The sequence below is a fragment of the Antechinus flavipes genome, chromosome 2, assembly GCF_016432865.1.
Source record: "Antechinus flavipes isolate AdamAnt ecotype Samford, QLD, Australia chromosome 2, AdamAnt_v2, whole genome shotgun sequence".
Lineage (NCBI taxonomy): Eukaryota > Metazoa > Chordata > Mammalia > Dasyuromorphia > Dasyuridae > Antechinus > Antechinus flavipes.
Window position 1 is genome coordinate 609,575,259 of NC_067399.1, and position 23,089 is coordinate 609,598,347.

Genomic DNA, 23,089 nt, shown 5'->3' on the forward strand with positions numbered 1-23,089 from the left:
TACTTTGTACCTAAAGCACTAATTTAATGTATTTTTTTTTTAATTCAGAGTTCTCTTCCATTTCTTACTCCCTTAGCAGACAACAAGTTCCATTAGGCAGGAACAGTATCTTACCAAATTTCCCGACTTTGCCTAGTACTGTTCAAGTAATATATATTTAATGTTTATTGACGCTACACAGAGAGACAAAATACAACTGCATAACAACATAAAAGAAAAGCAAAAGATAAAAACAAATTGCCGGGGAAAGCTAGATGGCGCAGTTAATAGTGTCTAGCCCTGGAGTCAGGAGGACTGGAGTTCAAAGGTGGCCTCAGACACTTAATACTTCCTAGCTGTATGACCCAGGGACAAGGTACTTAACTCCGACTACCAAACAAAATGTCCCAAAAAACCAAACTGATCACCTACAAGTGTGAATTGAATTTTTAAAAAAGAGAAAAATAAGCATTCTGACACTAAAGAGAGAAGACACAATCACTCCATTTTCATTCCAGCCACAACACCTAGGAGCTAATGTCACTGGGATGCAAAGGCTTCTATTTACCACGGCAATGACAGCCCCTGGATGCTGGGATCTCAGGCTCTCTGCTGGGCTCTGGAGCCAGAGGAGCTGAATATCATTCCCCTTTACAATTCAGTATTCTGATAAGGATTTAGAGAATTCAGTCTTATTTGCTGAGAAACCTCATTCAGCAGGTGTAACGTGAAGTTAGAATTTACCATGCTTAATTTCATACAAGTTTATAAAAATAACTATAGGCCAACTATTTACAAAAATTACAAGCTTCAAGACAGAAATCTGCTGGGGACAGATGCCACAATGTGACTGTGAAAATATCAGGTCTGAGAACACTAGAACATGTGGAAGAACAGGCACTAAAATCAGACAAAAAACACTTAAATTATTAAATTAGTACTTATGTTTTCCATGACTGCAAGTATAACTTAGTTTTAAATATGTGATTTGTCTTTTTAGAGAAAGACAACTCTCTAAATAAAATACTTTCCAATTTAATTTTTACACATACTGCTTTTTCAGTTCTTACTGACACAAGATATTTCAAATCAACTATAAAGCATTTCTGTACTGGTGCCTTTTCATTACAACTTTAAGGTTGCCTTTTATCTTTATATCAGTCATTTCAAATCCTTTCCCCTTGATGCATCCTCCTCAGTGACAAAGAGAAGACAAAAACATCTGATGCAGTGATTTTAACTGTCAATGTATACAATATCCTGTACTAGAGTAAAGTCCTGACTTTCTGCTAAGAGAGTTAAGGGTATTTCATCCTCTGCTCTCTGAAAGCCCCATTGGTTTTTTCCACCACTCCCAAACTGATAGGCATTCACTTTGTCTACATTTCTTTGCAATCACATGAAATGCTGTTCTGAATATTTTGACATATACCGGAGCTGATTTCTTCAAAGTATATGCTCAGTATGAGGGAAATCTGGAGTCAAAGAAGCAATTTGACAACTTTCCTTGAAAAATTAATTCTAAACAGAAATTCAAAACATGAGGATCATCTAAAGTATTACTGTACATGGTTTCCCACAGCCCCTCCAATGACAACTCTCCCCAACAACTTTGTTAACACTTGCATGGTATGAGAGTAAAACTTACAATTGTTTTAATTTTCTTATCTTTTACTATTAATTATTTGAACATCTACTTTGTTTTTTAATTTCTTTTTCAGTCTGTAATCCAGTTGGACACTTTTCTTTTTTTTTCTTTTTTTTTTTTTTTAATTTTATTTTATTTAATAATAACTTTGTATTGACAGAATCCATGCCAGGATAATTTTTACACGACATTATCCCTTGCAATCACTTATGTTTCGTTTTTTCCCCTCCCTCCCTCCTTCCCCCCCCCCCCCCAGGATGGCAAGCAGTCCTATATATGTTAAATATGTTGCAGTATATCCTAGATACAATACATATTTGCAGAACCGAACAGTTCTCTTGTTGCACAGGGAGAATTGGATTCAGAAGGTAAAAATAACTCAGGAAGAAAATCAAAAATGCAAATAGTTCACATTCATTTCCCAGTATTCCTTCTTTGGTTGTAGCTGTTTCTGCAGTTGGACACTTTTCAACTCAAAATACTTGCTATACCTTATTTTGTTAGCAGAGAGAGAAAGGTGGGAGAGCAACACCCGAAGTTTAATTTAGTTTAGATGATTCTTTATATTTCATATTAGTTCTTCTAAATAGGAAGAAAGGATAGGGAACCTTGACAACTCTCTAGTTTCTTCAAGTCAGGTCTTTATAAAATAACTTCATTATTTTATCTGAAGTTAAGACTTCCTAGATAACTAGCTATGTAAATTCTAAAAGTATAAAAGCATATTCTGCAGTTACAAATGGAAATTTTGAGGATTATTCAGTATTTTGCATTCAATGAAAAACTTCTTTCTAGTATTAGCAGTGTGGTTAAGTGGAAAAAGCATCAAACTTGATCAAGAGTTCAGGATTTGAATCTCAGCTTTTAAATCTACTATCCAGGGGACCACAAACAAGCTACTTAATCTCTCTCAGTCTCAATCTATTCATACACAAAAATGGGGGGAAAATACAGTAACAGCACCTCACTGAATATTATACACAGTGGCAACAAAATTATGTGATGATCAATTCTGATGGATGTGGCTCTTTTAATCAAAGAGGTGATTAAGATTAAATCCAACAGATTTGTGATGAAGAGAGCCATCTGCACCCAGAGAGAGAACTGTCGAGACTGAGTGTGAATCACAACATAGTATATTTGTAACTTTTTTGTTGTTTACTCGATTTTTTTTCTTTCTTTCTCATTTTTTCCTTTTTGATCTGAGTTTTCTTGTGCAGCATGATAAATGTGGAAGCATGTATAGAAAAATTGCACATGTTTAACATATACTGGATTGCTTACTCTTAGGGTAAGGAATGAGAGAGAAGGAAGAAAAAGTTGAAACACTTTTTTTTTTGCGAGGGTGAATGTTGAAAACTATCTTTGCATGTTATTTTAAAAATTAAAAGAGTTCCAGAGTTGTGGAAGTCATAAATGATAAAAAATGAAGTTTATTGGCATAGTAGTAGCTTAAACTTTTCAGAAATAAAATACATAAAAAAGGTATCTGCTCACATTTTTCCTGAACATATTTTATAGAAATCCATAGGACTTCTTTTTTGATGCCCTTCCATGAGTATGCAATGTGCCAGAGTGAGGAGAAATGGTCATAGAGCTAACAAGGCTGGTTCAGGACCTTCCTCTGACATACATTGGCTGTGTGGCCCTGGGAATGTCACTTACACCTCTCAATGTTTTAATATATTAGAGCTAATAAAACCCTGGGTCCAGTACCTAGCCTTATTGTTTGGACACTACATATACATATGCTTCTTTATTTTCAAGATATCCATTTTTTAATATAAAATTGGTCTCTACAAATGAATTAAGACTAAATGACTAAACAGACTCTAAATTTAATGAATTATTAAAATCATATTTGAAATAATCAGGGCTAATATTTATGAATTGAGCTAAGCAGAATAAATAAATTAATAATCAAAAGAAACGGTTACCTTTCTTTGTCTTCAAAAAATGGGGCTAAATTTTTGACTATTTAATAATTACCTTCCTGCTTCTTAAAAATTCTGGTCAAATTGAAATTTAAATGATATAGGTATTATTAAAAGTTGCCCAGAGAACATTGCTTTCATTGAATGGCCCTAAATTTCCAAGCTCACACATGAAGTCAGGACCCATAAGCGGACCACAATTTTCCAAACCTTTATCGTTTTAGTGTAATGTGGGCTCTCAAGAGCTCTTTTTAAAGATGAGGCAAACAAATGTGTAGTTGACTTGCTCAGGGTCATACAGCTAGAACTATAAGACAGAATTTGAATTCAGTTCTTCCTGACTCCAGAAGCAGGGCTCAATTCACCATACTAATGAACTGTTCTGCTGCTCTCCCTGAGAAGATTCTATTAGCTACCAAACTAATCAGAGTATCAGAATACCTCTGATGTAAGAACAAGAGATGTGTATAACTAAGTTTCAGACATTGCATACATAAAAAAAAATTATATACAAGATACTTATTCTTTAATATTTATTATTCTGTTTATTTTTCAATAAATTTTTATTTATTATAGTTATATTATTTATTTATTCTTTAAATATTTATTTATTCTTTAAATATTTAAAGGCACAGATATTTATTCTTTAAAAAATAAATAAATTTTTTTTTAAATGTTAAAGATATTTATTCTTTCTGTCCTATGTTTCTTGGCCTTGAGTATCAACTGTCTATTTTACTGACAACAAACTATTTTTGTTGCCTATTAAACTTGTCTCTAATTCTATATGCAATTGCCATGGCTGACACATGAAAACACAGAAACACAAAGTGAAATTACATCAGAGGACTAGGAATAAATTCTAAAAAAAAATGGTAGACAAACATTCAAAATCATCGACTACCCCCTCTCCCAAAAAAAGAAGCTGCTTATTTTAACTAAGTGTTTTTTATCAGAATTAAAGTCTGATTAAGGAATGGTCTCATAAGAAGAATGTAGTAATATCTGTAGAGTCCTTATTCCAGAGGCTGACCCAAAGACTAGGCACTGTATAATGCTTATTCCTTCTACACACACACTCTCTTTCTCTCTCTCTCTCTCTCTCTCATTCTGGGAAAATAAATAAAAAAGTCCTCCACTTCTGTTTTATAAGTAGCTTTAAGGATTAAATACCCCAGCATCTAAGGTTAAAGTACATTAGTAGGTGGTAATTTTTTTAGTGGCTAGATTAATATACTCTGTTAAAAGTTCTGTTGCACAGTGAACACTTTAACAACCAAGATGTTTATGTCACATAATGAAATCTGAAATAACAACCACTGAAATACAGTAGATTGCTGAGTCCTACTTGAATATACAACCTGTAAAGAACAAAGCTTAATTCTGACGTATGAAAATGTGCCACAAATTGGTGTCCAGAGTGTCACACTGCTGAACTATTACTGTCACTATTATGAAGACTAAGTTAAAAACAAAGCAAAGGAGCATCGAGGTGGGCAGTGGATAGAACACCAGGCCTGAAATCAGGAGGATCTGAGTTCAAATCTGGCCTCAGACACTTAACACTTCCTAACTGTGTGACCCTGGGCAAGTCACTTAACCCCAATTGCCTCAGCAAAAAACAAACAAAAAAAGTCCAAGAGGGAATGTCCTGGGGAGAAGGGGGTTGTGGGGGAGGAGGGGTTCAGAGTTGCCATAACATTTTCTAACCAACTGACAAACCTGTTCCAAATTTACTAAAGGGATGGTTGGGGTTTCCTGTAGCTTTCTCCAGCTGAAACAGTCTCCAGGCATCATTCATTACGTTCTTCTCATGTTCCGAATCAACTGCATTCACCTCTCTCTCTTTGCAGCTCTCATCAAACAAAGGACACAAGAAAAACTGGGCAAATCTAAAACAATGAAAAATGATATGGTTTAAGTTATTTGAAAATGAGCTCCTTTAAAACAATGCTATCTTTGATGGTCTTACTGGACAGAGAATACAAAAACAACTGAGCAGATAAAAAGTACTATGATGTAAGAAAAATAGCATCTCGGTATATTTCACATCAAGAGTCATATCTCAGATGTTTCTTGATTTAAAAAAGTCTAAGCTATATTTATTCAGACAGGTTTATGATAATAACTTATTATTTAATGAGTCTGTTAAAAGATTCCTATGTGGGTGCATTCTCTTTGGAACTACTTACCAAAATAAAAAAACAAAACAATCAAAAGGTGATGGTCCTATGGTCTACACCTCTGTATTTTCACTATTTTGCATATTTTCTCAGTTAGTCTATAAGCATTTATTAAGCTCCTACTATGAGCTTCGTGCCCCAAGGATCCAAAGAGAAAGTCCTTGCCCTCAAGGAATGTACAATTTTTGAGGGAGACGCTAACAGCTGTGTACAAAGAAGATTTATATGGGATAAACTGGAAATCACACCAAAGGGAAGGCATAAGCATTAAAGGAAAGGTTTCCTTCAGAACATGAACCTTTAGCAGAGGCTTATAGGAAGCTGGGAAAACTAGAGGCAAAGAAGAAAGAGAAGGCCTGGGATGAAGGGGAGCCAATGAGAACAGAAACAGAGAAGAAGCTGGACTTAAAGTCCATGGGAATAAGGTATAGTAAAACTGAAAAAGCAGGAGAAGCCTGGGAAGAAAGAGCTTTAAGATCTTTTTATATTTGGTCCTGGGGGCAATAAGAGCTATAGGAGTTCACTGCGAGAGGGGAATGACATGGTCAGACCAATCTGGGTGCTGAATGCAAGATGGACCAGAGTTAGGAGAGATTTGAGGCAGGAGGACTAATCACAAAGATCAGCATGAGAGGAGACAAGGGCTTGCCCAAGTAAGGTGGCAGTATCTAAAGAAAGAAGGAGAAGAGACATTCAGAAGATGTAGAGACAGCAAGACTTGTGGAGGGATGAGGGGAAGGGGAACGAGGAGGGCGCCTGAGCTGCCAGTTGGGAGACTGAGAGGTTGACAGGAATTCAGTTTGGGATACGCTGTGCTTATGTCTATACAACAGCTAAGTCAAGATGTTCAATAAGCAGTTGGAATTATGAGACAATATGAGTATGGAATTATTCCAGTATGGAATAATGAGGCCAGGAAAGAGATCAGAGTTAGACAAATAAATCGAAAAGTCATCTGCATTTACTACCAGAAACATAAATTAATAATAGCCTACTTTTTAAATCTCTATTAAAAAGACTCCAGAAATTCAAATAAAAAACACCTTTATATGATAAGAAATGAATGAAGGGAAAAAAAAGATAAATAACAATCAAATGGTGATTATAGTACTTGAAAGTAAATTTTTTTAATTGAATAAAAAAAAGATTCAATAACATATGATATACAAAAATAATAAATACATTAACTCCTCATGATTGTATTTTGAACTACAACCAAGTAGAAATAACTGCCTAATTAATAATTTACCTAAGTCTTGTTTCAATTTAAACTTTCTCTATCACAGTAACCCAAAGTTATTCACCTATTTTATAACAAAACTTAAAATTGATATTAAAAAAAAAACAAACAGAAAATAATCAAATATGATTCTAATATTAGCTAATCCCAACAAAGCTGAAGAGGGAAGGGAACAAGCATTGATGGAGCACATACTATTCGCCAGGCATTGTCTTAGGGGTTTTACAAATACTAGCTTCTCTAATTTTCAACCCTGTGAAGTAGGTGCTATTTAACAGTTAAGGAAACAAATACAGAGAGATTGGGTGATTTGTTAGTAAGGTGTGAGGTTAGATTTAAACTCAGGTCTTCCTGAACTCAAGCCCAACATTCTTTCCTTTGTGTCAGTCTGCTGCAGCAAGGATGAGTCGAGACTAGAAGACATGGTCCAATGAGTAAGGCTGATTGATAATCAACTAGAAGACCTATAAGACTCTTTAAACTATCCATAACTCTCAATATATAAAAAAGAAACTCAAATGCATCTCTGACTATTCTATGCAATTATGTATACTTTTTAAAATGTTACATATTTATACAATTTGAAGAGATGAGAAGCAATTTACAGATTACTTAAATCCAATTCTATTTTACAATTGCTGAGTTAAGATAGAGACCAAGAAAAAGTCAATTGACCCAAAATAAACTCTCAATATTAAAATCAGGTGGAGAATATATACTTAATACTGTCTTTCTCAAACTATGAACAACTTATGCTGCATGTCTGAAAAGGCAGTCTAAAATAAGATCATAAAATTAAGTACATTAACTCTTCTCACGACTTAATTTTGAACTGCTACCAAGTAGAAATAACTGTCTAAAAACTTACTTAAATCTTGTTTCAATTTAAACTGTCTATATCACAATAACCCAAAGTTATTGACCTATTTTATAATAACAAAACATTTATTTATAAAAATATGATCTGATGCTGGTAAAGATTTTATAAGTCAAGGAAGCATTTTGTAGGCCTAAAGACTATGTCAGTGGTCACACCATTATTTTTCCTCTAAAAAAAAAAAAAAAAAAAAAGATTATGTGATGATCAATTCTGATGGATGTGACTTTTTAACAATGAGGTAATTCAGGCCAATTCCAACAGACTTGTGATGGAAAGAGTCAACTGCATCCAGAGTGAGGATTATGGGGACTGAATATGGATCACAACATAGTATTTTTGCCCTTTTTGTTATTTGCTTGCTTTTTTTTCTTTTCTCCTTTTTTTTCCTTTTTGACCTGATTTTGTTTGTGCAGCAAGATAAATATGGAAATATATATAGTAGAATTGTGCATGTTTTAACATATATTGGATTACTTGCTCTCTAGGGGAGAGGCAGAGAGAAAAATTTGGAACTCAGGCTTTTTGCAAGGGTGAGTGTTGAAAACTATCTTTGCATATGTTTTGAAAATAAAAAGCTATTACTAAAAAATTAATAAAACAATGTTATTATTAGCTTAAAAATGAACAAGCATTAAAAAAAACTAAAGCAGTACTGCTCATCACTTCAGCCAAAATATATAAATATGAAGATAGCAAAAATAATAGTCATTGCTAATGTAACAGATGTAAAGTAGATCAATGCATAACAAATTCATGTTTACCTGTCCAGGGCCCCCTCCAGGTGTTTATGTGATACATCAAAGTAGTAGTTGGTATGTTCTCCACTTGTGAAAGCATTTGAACTCCCTGCATGCTCACTGAGGAATTGGCTATATTCATTTTCTTTTGGATATTTCTTCGTTCCCAAGAAGAGCATATGTTCACAAAAATGGCTTAAACCAGCAATATTTGGGGGATCTGATAATGATCCTAGAGAAGAAATCATATAAACTTGAGTACTGAATCACAAACAAGTTTACAAGATTAAACAAATATAATGACAATTATTGAACCCTAAAATGGAAAGTTCTCTCACAGTCCATTTGCTACAAATCATAAGATGAAACCTATCCAACTCCCTCACACAATCCATCCCACAATGGGACAATAAATAAATATTTATTGGGAATAAATTTGCTTCCCTTACGTCAAACTCAGATCTCTTTCTCTTCAATGCTTATTTTTTCACCCTCTTTCACATGACAACCTATCAAATACATGAAAGTCCTTTCCACTTCTATCCCAAGTCTTCTCGTCTCCATACTTGGTATCCTCAGTTCTTAAGTAAAAGATCTTTACTGGGCATAAATTTCATCAGACTGCTCACCATCCTGATTATCCGCTTCTAAACATGCTCAATTCTGCCTGACTTTCCTACATCAATAAACAATCAAGAAGAATCCACTATGTGCTTGATATAGTACTGGACTAAGGAAGAACTCTTAACTGAAAACAATGCTTTAAATGTGTTATAAGAAGGGAGCAGAACTATCCCCTTCTGTGTTCTGGACCCATTGCCTTTTTTCATTGATATCAGAGACAGTGAGGTGCTATGATGAGAGTGTGCTGGGCTTGGAGTCAGGAAGACCTGAGTTCAAACCCACCCTCAGATACCTGGCAAGCCACTAGGAACCTCTGCTTGCTTCAGTTTCTTGCATAACAAGATGGGGATAATAATAGCACTTTGCTCCCAAGGTGGCTGGGAGGAGCACAAGAGATTAATATTTGTAATGCTTTTAGCACAATGAATGGCACATAGTAGGTACTTCTAAAATATCTGCTTCCTTTCCTTCAGCTTTTTTTTTTTTTGCTGCCAAATCATATTGTTGACTGTCCCAGATCTTATAAATCACTCAAGTCTGCAAGTCAAATATCCAAAATGATTAAAAATAACAAAATCACTAATAAAAATTCTAAGAAAATTCCAATAATCCAATCCTAGAATATGGAATACATGCTCAAGACCTCATAGGTAATAACAGACATGGGACTGAAATCCAGTTTTCAACTTCAAATTTAGTGCTTCATTATAGCAGGTTAAATAAATTCTATGAAAACTAAGTATTAATTAGGATTTCTTTAAACTAGGGCTTTTATGTGAACTTTTAATTATTTGATTTACAAAAATTCAATTCACATGCAACTTTATAGAAACACACCTACTGCATATTATTAACTGTTGTTCATATAGAAACACCTATATGCCTTAAAATTGAGTCTTTTTTAGCATTTCAATAGAAATGGATTCTGATGGAGAGACATATGCAACCAGAAAGAGAACTCTGCTGAATATGGATCACAACATAGCACTTTCACCTTTTTTGTTTATTTGCTTGCTTTTGTTTCTCTCACTTTTTGTCTTTTTGATCTGATTGTTCTTGTGCAGCATGATAAATGCAGAAATATGTATATAAAAACTGCACATGTTTAACATATACTGGATGACTTGCTGTCTAGGGGAGGAGGTTGAGGAAAAGAGAGGGAGGAAAATTTGGAACAAAGGTTTTGCAAGAGTGAATGTTGAAAACTATCTGAAAACTATATCAGATTGCTTCCTGTGTCTTGGGGAGGGGGAAGCTAAGGGAGAGGAGAAAAAAAATTTCAAGCTCAAAATCTTACAAAATAAATTTTGAAAACTATCTTTTACATGTAACTAAAAAAAAAATACTACAGAAATGGTTTTTTTAAAATGATAAAGAAACAATGAATATTGTAAACTGCCTTTATATTTAACTGGAAGAAAAAAACTATGGAAAAAGTAGTAGTAATAATTTTGAAAAAGAAATGTAGAAGTCATAAGTTCTAGGACCCAGTTAAAAAAACAAAAACAAAAACAAAATACCTATGTGTACATCAAGAGCTGCTGATGACTTATCTGTGGTAGGATCACTGATGAGGAGTGCCTTGATGCCATTTATCAACTCTAATCCACGGTATTCTCGTTTATCCTCTGGAGATTTGATAATGTGATTGACTATTCTTTTAACAGCAGGGTTATCCATTTTGCCGCAAGTCCCTCTCTGAAAGCTAAAACATGAGAAATTTAAATGTTTACATTTATTTTAATAATTCACTCAGAAAGCTGAATATACAACATATCAGAGAGTCACAGGTTAATTCCAGAAGATTTGCCTAAAACCTACCTCACAGAATACAGGCATTTCTTGCCTCCCAAAAATTAAAGACTTGAATAAATGACTTAAAACCATCTGGAGTACAGCCAACATTCAAAGGTCAATATAACTCAAATTACATTAATCCATATAAAGAAATGTTTATGGAACCAAATTTTTATTTATGATAGCTGGAAATTACAGCAGTTATAGTGCAGTGAGATTTGAAAAATCAGGAGATTTACAAACTAAGTAACAGCACAAAGTAAAAAGCAAAGGGGACAGAGAAGACCTTCCATTCAATAACATTAATCAAAAAGAAATTACCAGAAAATTTCCCACCCAAGGGTAACATGTAGTTCTGAGGGATATACTAACTAACTGAAGAGTTAACAGACTAGGAAATATTTTTGAGAGTTATCTTATCTCAACCCAAAGTGATGTTTCTGCTTACTTCAACAGGATTTGAGAACCATCTGAATGTAGTGATAAAGGAAAGGAAGGGAAGAGATAGAAACAGAGAGACAGAGAGAGAGGGAAAGAAGAAGGAGGGAAGGAAAGAAGGAAGGAGGGAAGGAAAGAAGAAAGGAAGGAAGGAAGGAGGGAAGGAAAGAAGGAAGGAAGAAGTTCTCAATTAAATATATTTTTTAAACTATACAAAAAAAGATAGAGGGAAATTCAGGAGTTAATTTTGATTTATAATTTAACAAAACAAATATTATATAAAAATATTTCAGTGTCATATTCAATCCTCTTATTTTGTTCTTCTTAGTTTAAGAAAATGTTCATGTTTGTTTAAGTTCAAAGTATAAAAAATAAAATAAAAAGCACTGGGCTGGGGCTTCACTGAGTTTGCAAATTACCAAGAGAACTGGACATCAATCTGGACCAAAGGCTGCAGCAATATGGTAAAGATATTTCACAAACACCTTTATTTCCAGGGAAGTAGCCAGATGATCTTGTAAAACCAGATTAATATTTTATGAATTAGAAGTTCAAATGGGTCACTGGGTTATAAGTTATGCTCTTTTAGAATTGTAAATGTCCATATTAGGGTCACCATTTGCACATTACTGCTTTTCTTTTTCTTTTCTTTTCTTCTTTTTTTTTGGGGGGGGGGGAGAGGCCTGAGGCAATTGGGGTTAAGTGACTTGCCTAGGGTCACACAGCTAGGCCAAGTTAAGTGACAGAGGCCAAATCTGAAGACAGGACCTCTTCACTTCAGAGCTGGTACCCTATCCACTACATCATCTAGCTGCCCTATATTACTGCTTTTCAAACCACACATACAACATGGCAACCTGAAACACTATTACTGATGATCAGCAGATATGATTAAATATAATTCTCCAGAAAAACATGAAACTCAATACTATTTTATTACATGCACATGTCACTAGGATAAGCCACCAAAATCTAATTAAAAGTAAAAAGTGACAAAAGTAATGGCTAAGTCAATTAATTGTGTATCATTTCATGATAGAAGGGATTTAATACAGTGATGGTAATTTCCCAAAAGAACCAGCATGAACATATAACTTCACAGACTTCCCAAGCAGGATGGGACCAAGAATCTCAAGAGCATCATAGATAAATGAACAGCAGTCAACAAATGAAAACCAGAGAAGGTATGCACTTTCAATGGACAAGACTTACTTGGAAGAATGAGAGGTAACTGCAAAAAGCAATCATCCATAAAGCAATTTAGTTACACTACATATAGCTTACCAGATGCAGGTGCACACTTTTTGTTTTAACGATCAATAAAGATTCTAGATATAAGGTCACCATTTACAAAATTACAAATTCTAAAACTTCTATTCCCCTCATATTTTAATATGACTATCCATTTAAATTCACAAAGTGTCTCCTAAAATGCAGGAAAGCTCATCTTAATTACAAAAAGGGGAAAAAAATCTACTCCCCCTTCCCAAAATTTTAATGTATAGATTATCTCTGATTCCCAATTTCTTAACCCATATTTTTTTTAAATGATTAAACCCTAGATTTAAAGAATCCTTCTAATTGAGAACGGTATATAAAAGTCCTCAAAGTCCTTCAAAAACAACAACATAATTCATTTGAGAAATAATCCATTAATGCTGAAATACACTTTTAGACATTAAAGTTCCTGGATCACACATACTTGTATATCAAAATCAGATGGATTCCACAAGTCTGGGCAGAAATTAGTCCCATAATATTTGAGAGTCAAAGCCTATGGCTAGGAGCAATAAGAGCTTCAACTTCAAAATGACAGCGCCCTCCAAAACTACCACCACTATCAAAAGAAACAATAAAGAATTTGCCAAGCAAGACCCACGACCTACCTTTGTTTTTGCCTGTTATAAATATCTGTCTACATTTCCCAAAGCAATTTAATTCATACCTTCAGGGATAAAGAAGGAAAGGAATAAGTTTTTTCCAGTCTCCTCTGATGAAGTAACTCACCAACAGCTCGCCTGCCTCAAGTATTTATGATCTCCTGAGGTCACCTGACTCAGCTGAGCCACTTGTAAGCAATAAACAAAAAGCCTTCACTAATAACTTTAAAAGAACAAAGACTCTCCGAAAACTCGATCTAACAAAACAAGCATAAGTGCTTAAGGAAGTCAAAGTTAAAAAAGAAAAAAAATATATTTTCTTTAAAAAGCAAAATCAATGTCACATGCAAATTTATTTATAGAGATCAATAGAATTATTTTTAATAGACCATATTATAATGTAAACTTTAAAATGCACCTTTTAGTGTTCTACTGCCTTGCCTTCTAGCAATTAAATTTCTGCAGCATTTTAAAATTTATTTTTTTAAACTATAGAGTCTCCCTATTTTACCAAGGCTGGAAGTGCAGGGGGCCAGGGCCACTCACAAGTTGATCCCAGTAATGGTCAGCATGGAAGGTCTGACCTATTCTATTTCCCATACAGGGCAGTTTGCCCCCTTCAGGCAACCTAGTAGCTCCCCATTCTTGGAGACTCACTCACTGATGACAGACTCAATGCAGGTATCTCATAACTTAGCCCATGGCAGCTTAGAACTTCTGAGATCTGGTCTCCCCAGTTAGAGTATAAGCATATGCCACCATGCCCTACAAATGTCCCCTAATTCACCTAATTTTTGTAAGCTTCTGTATATTTGTAAAAACTAGTTGTAATTTTATCTTCAACTGTATAGAATCTACCAATATTAGTACTGAAAAGAATATAAAATCACCAATGAATATTCAGGCAAATGATCAAATTTCATAATTTTATAAACAAATTCTTCCTCCTAATAAAGCTAGATTTTTTTTAAGCAAAGTCTTAGGGACTAACAATGGTCCACAGATTATTCAAGGAAGTCAAGAGCCTATTCCAAAATTCATTAGATTTATAGCAAAGTTTCCTACCTAATGGAATAGAAGAATAATAACTCTAATGCACATAGAGCTTTTCAAGATTTACAAGTAACTCTTGCAAATTCCCTCATTTTAATGATGACAGCACTGAGAGTCAGAATATCAAATGACTGCCCTCCCCACCCCACCCAGGCCTACTGTCATACTAAGTAGCAGAGCCAGGAATCTAACAAATATTCTGAATTCAGGACTAAGGACCCAGGATCTTTTCAACATATCACTATCTCCCTTGTCTTCAAATTTACTAAAAATTTTATAGGACCACTGTTGTAGATGAAGTCCACTGTTCTGAGGAAAGAGAGGCTGCCTACAAGTAAAGGGAAGGAGAAACAAGGAATCAAAGACCTCACTGAAGATCAAATTTGGTGATTTTCTATGTCCCCCACCAAAAACTATGATTTTTTTTTTCTTTTCTTCCCTGTTCCCAAAAATGACAAGGGTGAAGCACACGATTGCTAAATGAATTCAAAGGACACTTTCTCAGGATGTAAGTGACACCATAGGGTCTTTCCTCAAGTTAAAGTGGTTTGTGGACGAATAATTTTTGAGGCCCACTAAGGCATAATTATTCTTTCTCTTCCAAAGAGATATGTTCATAACATAAAACTGTGAAATCCTACAACCTCCAAAGGCCATCCTAGAAATAGAACCACAGATGATAATGCCAGGTAGTACTGACACCTTCTGAGCAAGAATCAAGAAAAACAGGGCCTGACAAACAATGATGGGCCATTTAACATAATCATCAGATAGGCATACACAGGTATGTCTTCAATAAATGCTTATTGATGATAAACATTCTTGGCCACACTAAAAAATAGCGAACACATGAAGCAGAGCTATGAGTCAGCCAAGTTAATAATAATAGTAAAATATGATTTTTTAAACTGAAATTTATATGTAAAATGTAAGTTTTTCTACAATTATTCATCACTTTGGATTTAATAGTACTCTGGATCATAACTGTTATTAAAAATAAAATGATACCACCAAACTTACAACATTGGGAAATAGTGTCAGGTAAGAGCAAAATGCCAAATCAATGAAGACATTATTCCCTCCTCCCTACCATTAGTCAACACTGTCATCAACATGTCCCTCCCAGGTTGTGAAGAGCAGGATCTTTGTATCTTTGAAAAACAACAACAACAAAAACCACCTTAATTCTAAACTTTGGCAGACTAAAATATAAAATTAATTCTAGAGACAGAAGTCCTTTTCTTTAGATGCCCCCAGACCTTTGGGATAAAGGTTGCCTTAAACTTAACTACTATTCATTTCTAAAGATACTTGTCCATGAACAATTAAGGGTTCTGAGGTTTTAATCAACAGTCTAAATTTATAGTCAAAACTTGCAGTCAGATATTATCTCACTGGATCCCCAAAATACTTTATGCACTCCAGTCAGGTGCATGCTCTTTTATCCCTGTCTGTAGGCTTAGTTCTACTCAAAATTTGACCTTAGTTTTGGCATAGAGGGAGCCCACAATGCAGAAGTTGTTGGCTAATCATCAAGACAATTCATGCTGTAGGTCATCCATCCAGTTCTGATGCTAGTTCTCTGGAGACCTAGATTCATGACCTAACTTCTCTGCATCCTTATTCTCACTACCCAATTCCTGTAAACACTTGCTTGGGCTTTCCAGATCCCTGCCCTCTACTTATCCCTAAGACTGCCCCACCTAGACTACTCCAAGGACTCCAAAGCATGTTTCATTGCCTTTGTTGATCTCAGATTCTTCTTGACCCAGAGAACTCTTCTTTCCTTCCCTTTATCATTAAATCTTTATGATTAAACTTTTTTGTCATAGATTCCTTTCTTTTCACAGAAAATTTTAAATGCAAAAAGTAAAATATACAGTATAACAAAGGAAGTCCATTATATTTTACAATTGTTATTCAAAATAGTTTTTAAAAACAAGTTCACTGTATTTGATTTTTGATTTTCTTCCTGAGTTATTTTTACCTTCTGAATCCAATTCTCCCTGTGCAGTGGGAGAACTGTTCGGTTCTGCAAATGTGTATTGTATCTAGGATATACTGCAACATATTTAACACATATAGGACTGCTTGCCATCTTGGGGTGGGGGGGGGGGGGGGGGAGGAGGGAGGGAGGGGAAAAAACGAAACATAAGTGATTGCAAGGGATAATGCTGTGTAAAAATTATCCTGGCATGGATTCTGTCAATACAAAGTTATTATTAAATAAAATTAAATTTAAAAAATAAATAAATAAATAAATAAAAAATAATCCTATAAAGAAAAAAAAAAACAAGTTCACTGACCCCAAGAGTTCATAACCCTTGCAAAAAAGTAGTTATGATTCCTAGCTGCCCAGAAACTAATGCTTCCTAAAATTATGTTTTCATCAAGTTAATGGAAAATTATAAAATATTTTTTAAAATTCAGACAAAACCCAACAGAATACATTAACAAATCATGCACAAAATTTAATAAAGTTTCATTTATCAAGAATCAAAACTAGAAAGCTTAAATTAACTAGAACTATGTTTCATGTAAGAAAGCTAGTTTATACAGTTTAAGATATTATGCACTTTCATATCTTATATTTTTACCAAAGAGAAAAAATACAAGTACATAAAATTTTTTAAAAAGTGGAATAGGCATAGTATCCAGATTCCATAATTTCTCTGTATAGAAAACCTACTGTGGAAACAATAAGCTTTTATTAAATACCCATGTATCAGGAACTATACTAAGTTTTGGGGATATTAAAAAAAAAAATCAAAACCAAACAAAAACAAAACAAACAAAAGAAAAACTATCCCAATTCTCAAGGAGCTAAGTCTAATACAAGAGATAACATGCAAACAACTCCATATAAACAACTTCAAGACAAAATGGAGACTGGAGATCATCTCAAGGGGAAAGGTACTAAGACTAAGGAGAACTAGAAAACACTTCTTTCAGAAGATGGGCTGAGAGCTGGGCCTTGCCTTGCAGGAAATGAAGGAAGCCGGGAGGCAGAGATGAAGAGGGATAGAGTTCTAGACTCAGGGGGCAGCCAGTTAAAATGCATTTTGGAGTTGCAGTACTTTCTGTGAGGATCAGGAAGGATGATGATGTCACTGGATCACAGAGTTGGTGAAAGTAAAATTTAGAAAAGCTTAGGATGTAGGAAGGGACTAGGTTAGAAAGGGATTTAGTGGACTGGAGCAACTGCCAGCTGAATGAATAGGGAGATGAATGGGATGACATGGTCAGATATACAATTAAGAAAGATTAATTTGACATCTATTGGATGCAAATGGCAAGTTATATATAAATTCAGTCTTACAAAGCTGTCTGAGGCACTAAGAGACTGAGTAGCCTGCCAATGGCCACAGGGCTTCATGACTCCAAGGATAACCTTCTGTAAACCATGCTGCCTTTCTTCAACAAGTTAATATTAAGCACTTTATTCCAAAAAAATTTTAATGCCATTACAGATCCAACAATCACCCATACCTTTATACTTACAATACTGTACAGAGATCACATATTCAAAATGATGGACCTGACATGATGCTAACATATCTCTGCATCAAAGGAATCAAGTTCAGTAGTACGTTAGCATAAAGTACTGTTGGCTTAAGCTTTATAATATTACTTGATACCAGAATGAATTGGGGGAAAAAAAGTACCTCATACCTTTTACTGGAGAGGTTGGGGACTATGGGTAGGGAAAGTTGCACATATGTTGTTAGACAGTCAATCTCTTGGTCGATTTTGCTGATTATTCCTTTTTATATCTTTCCCAAAAAAGGAAGGCATGCTGGGTATGGAAAAGAAACAAATATATTCATAAATGCATGTGATATAAAAACAAAAGTCATCCTCATTAAAAACCAATAGGAAACAAAAACCTCCTTTTAAAAAAATGCCAGGTTTTTCAATTCAAAAACAGCCCAGGTAGATAGGATTTTATCAAATTTTTTTTGTCATCTCAAGTGGAATGATATTTATTGTATGAAAGTAAACAGATAGAGCTATGAATGAGATGCCCTGTAATAAAATCTTTTAAAATTTACACCACTTGAATATCTGATTAAAATTGATCAAACAGCACCCCCTCCATACACAAAACATAGCACTTGCTCACTAAAATGGAGAATCTGAATAATAATCGACCTATTGTGCTGACTTTATAAGAAGAAGTTTAAATTAAAGAATCCCTGTTACTAATATGTTTAAAACTTACAATTATTTGAGCTTGCTAGTTCACATATATGGGTATATATGTGGATATATGGAAATCTGTGGTTTCCATATATGGAAAATGGATATATATATGAAAATCTGTGGTTCATTTTCTATGATTAGTGTAAATATCTAAATAATGTTCACACATGTATGATATTTTAAAAATGTATAAAGATATGCATTGTGTTTATACAAAATAAAAACTGGTTCTCTAAGTAAATTAGTTAGAATGCTACTCTGGTATTAACCCACCTGCTTGGATGTTCTCTAAATTTCTACTTCAGTAAATGGGCAGCAGCTCTCCATTACCCCCAAGATCAACTATTAAACTCTCTGTCTGGTTTTTAAAGCCCATTATAATCTGACCTCTTTTCTTACCTTAGTCTTCTTATATCTTAACTTCTAATCCATGTCCTTTACAATCCACTAACCCTGGTTTCTTTGTAGATGTCCAAACAAAACCATTTTATTTTCCCCTGGCTATCCCCCCAACCCTGGAATACTTTCTCTTGTCAAGCTTGATTCTTCAGATAAAATCTCGTTTCCACAAGAAACCATTCCTGCTTCCCTTCATGGTAGTGTCTTCACTCTACAATTATTTCCAATTTCTTATCTTTATCAGTTTTTATACAAAGTTGTTTGCTTATGTTTCTTCCACATTAGAACATGAGCTTCCTGAAAATAGAATTTTTTTTCCTTTCTTTGTATTCCCAGTGTTTAGGGACAATAACGAGCATATAGACACTTAACAAATGTTTGTGGACTTGACTTTTCACCTTTACAACAAGACTACAAAAATACCTGTCTGTGTAGAGGATTCTTTTAGCACTATATGTTTTTGTACTAGAATGGGCCCCTTCATCCAGTTCTACTCCCAATTCATAAGAGAACTCTCCAAATATCTGAAAGGCTATGAGGCAGATCAGGAACTGTTGTACAGTAGATACTAATGTCAAGGAGTGGAAAACAAAAAAAGCATATTCTGGCTGGACAGATATGGTTTTTGAAAAATTAAAAATAAGGAGGGTTAGCATAGATCTTGTTAAGGTTTGTAAAGCACAAAAATGAAATATTTCTCATTTTCACAAATATTTCATTTTCTTACCACTTTATATTTGAGGAAATTGAGGCAAATAAAGGTTATTCAGGAACAGACAACTAGTACTTCAGGCCAAATTTAATTTGGATTTTCCTGACTTCATATCCAGCACACTAGCTACTGTGCTACCTACATGATGAAAGAAATATAATTATGAACTGGACTGCTTTGGGAACTTCGTGATTAATGATTATGTTAAAGTAAAGTCTGGATTTGCTAGGAACTCTAAAGAGCAGGGGGTTTGTATCTTTGGGTTCCTGAATTTGGATGGGGGAAAAGATTACATCTTCATTTTCGCTAACCTTTAGTTTCTTTGTGATCCTATATATTTTATTCACATTTTAAAAAACATGATTCTGAGGAGAGATCTATGGGCTTCACTAGCCTGCCAAAGGGGTCCCATGGAAATAGAAAAAAGGTTAAGAACTCTTGCTCTCCTTAACAGGAAAAATTTCTGTAGTATGAGGTACGTTCAACTAGCTAGGTTTCTTCCAATTTTTATGTGTTCAGATACTAGATAACTAGAAACAGAAAGAAACTCCAAAGCTTATAAATGAGCTTTCCCATGAAAAAGAAGGTGAAGGAATGATTCTTAGGTAGACACAGATTCTCCTTACCTTGATCTTGTATTATATCTCAAACCACTGTCTAAGTGATGCTGCTGTTTCCTACTATTGCCCAAAACACTACCTATTTGTTGGGGGAAGAGCTAACTTGTTTTCACTTACTACTTCATTTATGAATACACAGGATCAAAGATTTTAGAGCTGAAAAGGGTTTTAGAATCTTTCTAGTTCAATTCCCTTTATTTTAAAAATTAATAAATTGAGGTCTGAAGAAATTATGCAACTTGCTCAGCTTATTCCTCAATTTTATAGACAACATATGAAACACAACTTTGTACTCCGATCTTTTTACCAGTATTTGAAGAGATAGGAAAGAAAGGAATGTTACAAGTTACAAAATATAGATTGATAATCTCTGCACAATGATTTTAACTTAATCTCATTCTCAGTTCTGGATACAGGCAAATGTCTTTCCTCAGATCAGCGCCCTTGTCTGCTTTTCTTCTCTGATCTGACCAAAGATTGGTTATTATGACTCTGATCAAACTGGCTCTCTTGTTTTCCTAGGCTGACACATCCATCTGTTTTTCAGTGTCAGTCTACCCTAATTTACCTTTATTATTCTACTTCCTGTTGACTCTCAGAATAACTGCTGGATCTGGATGGGTGACATGGATATCTCCCTGTTTGTATAAGGTTTTACAGCTCCACCCACTTCAGGAGGTAGCAACCTAGCACCTTCTCGTTACACAATGACATCTGCAATTTCAGAACAATTTCTGGAAGTTACTTGGTTATCGTTTTTGTAATTATCTTTAACATACAGGTATGGTCACATAAGAAAAGATAGATTTTCTCTCGTTTTACATACATATCATACATTTGAAACATCATTCTAAGGGCAAAGGGAGCTTTTTTTTTTTTTTTAAACTAGAGAGACAAAATTTACAAAAAAGACAACTCTACTAGGGAAGAAACTAACACAATTAAAATAATTTTCACATTAGTTGTACTATGTAGGAAAAACTGGAAACTATGTTACAAATACTAAGCCTTTTTTTTAGGGAGGATCCTATTTTCTGGAACTCTGGCTCAAAAACATACTCAGCTAGTATGACAAAGTCCAACCCTCCACTCCCACCCCCTTTGGATGCTAGGCTGTGCCCTATATTGGTCACTGATTATTGCAGACCAATAGAGAAATGAAGTTCAAGAGCAGTCAGTCAAACACTAGGAGGCAGAGAATGAAAAACTTTATGAACTTGGAAAAATCTTTTCCATCCCAACAAAGAAACTGGAAGGAACAAAAAGGCAGAGGGAAGGAATGTCTATCAAGCAAATTGGAATTTTGTTGTTATTGTTTAATTAAATTTCAAGAATTAGGTAAACAGCCTTATCACAGAATCACTAGATCATACATTTCATGCTAGAAGTGTCCTTAGTGGTCATCAAATAATAGTTAGTATTTATGTAGTACTTTAAGGCTTACTAAGTGCTTTACATATGTTTCCTCATTTAATCCTCACAACAACCTAGTGAAATAAGCACTATCAGTATCCTCATTTTACAGAGGAGAAAAAACTAAGTCTGACATTAATACAAATCCCACATTTTAGAGATAAAGCAAATGAGGTTTGAGAAGTTAAATGATTTACCCAAGTTCACCAGAATTGAAGAAACCCTAAATAACATCCAGTACAACAGATGATGTAGTTAAGTTAATAAAACAGGAAATAATTTTTGCATTAATAAAGGAGAAAGCTAACAGAGATTAATGGGCATTCTATCATGTTTTTTCCTAGTTAATGATTTCTAAGATAAGTGAATTCTAAAATAGGTTTTCTTATATGTCTTTTCCTTCACAAACACTGGGAAGTATTTTAGGAATCCCAGCAACAATCTTTGTCCTTACAAATGATTAGTTGTAAGCCAAGTATCTTAATTTAAATTTCCTCTAGATGTAGAATATTTGATTTAAAGTAGGTGACATTTATATAACTCTAAGGTTTGCAAAACACTTGACATATTACTAATGTTAAATTTAACTCCAAGTGAATTCAGAATTAATCATTCTCTTTCTCTCTCTCTCTCTCTTCCTCCTTTCTCTCTATTTGTCTCTGGCTCTGGCTCTGGCTCTGTGTTGCCCTTCCTTAGGCAATCTAGTCTACTCCATCCCCCAGGACTCACTATAATTAATGTCAAACTTAATATATCTTTATTCCATCATACTTCAGGATTCCTGAGTCCAAGAGATCCCTAGCTTCAGCCTCCCCTATAGTAGCTAAAATTTATTACAGGCATATGCCACTACTCTCAGAAGAATTTATTTCTTTAGAAAGTGAAATAAACATTGCTCTTTTACAAAAATTAACCATATTTTAAATAACTAACATTGGGATGAGAGGAAAATTAGCTGAAGAGATCACAAGTATTATTCAAGGTACAAGGAAAGCTCTGAGGTTCTTTCGTGCAATTTACCCTATAGCTTCACAAGTCACCCTCCCTGACTTTCAATCTGTAACTACTCTTGAGAAAAATGGATTCTTTTTTAAAATATATTTCCTTATGAAATAAATTATGTCGATTATGTGGCTGATAAAATGAAATTCTGGTTCTATAAAAGATAAGTTAGTATGAGTATTTAGGTTAATTATTATGAATACTGAATAGTCATTATATGAACTGTCAAAAAGGAATTTTAGGGGTAGCTAGATGGTGCAGTGGATAGAGCACCAGCCCTGAAGTCAGGAGGACCACAGTTCAAATCTGACCTCAGACACTTAACACTTCCTAACTGTGTGACCCTG

At 34.4% G+C, this 23,089-nt stretch overlaps 1 protein-coding gene across 7 annotated transcripts in view; it reads right to left on the minus strand.

Moving 5' to 3' along the window:
- The window catches only part of IDE (insulin degrading enzyme), a 98,395-nt gene that overhangs the window by 65,469 nt on the left and 9,837 nt on the right, over positions 1-23,089 (minus strand). For 4 of the 7 annotated variants that reach the window (XR_007951153.1, XM_051981651.1, XM_051981650.1 and 1 more), the window contains exons 2-4: positions 10,746-10,930; positions 8,626-8,833; positions 5,284-5,453 (exon numbers count right to left, since the gene is read on the minus strand). Coding sequence is in view for 6 of the 7 variants with exons in the window: in XM_051981651.1 (XP_051837611.1) it covers positions 5,284-5,453; positions 8,626-8,833; positions 10,746-10,930 (563 nt within the window). In the remaining variant the exon portion in view is untranslated. Of the gene's footprint in view, positions 1-5,283; positions 5,454-8,625; positions 8,834-10,745; positions 10,931-18,065; positions 18,190-23,089 lie in introns of all 7 variants that reach the window. The other 3 variants (XM_051981653.1, XM_051981652.1, XM_051981654.1) reach the window with 1 other exon arrangement.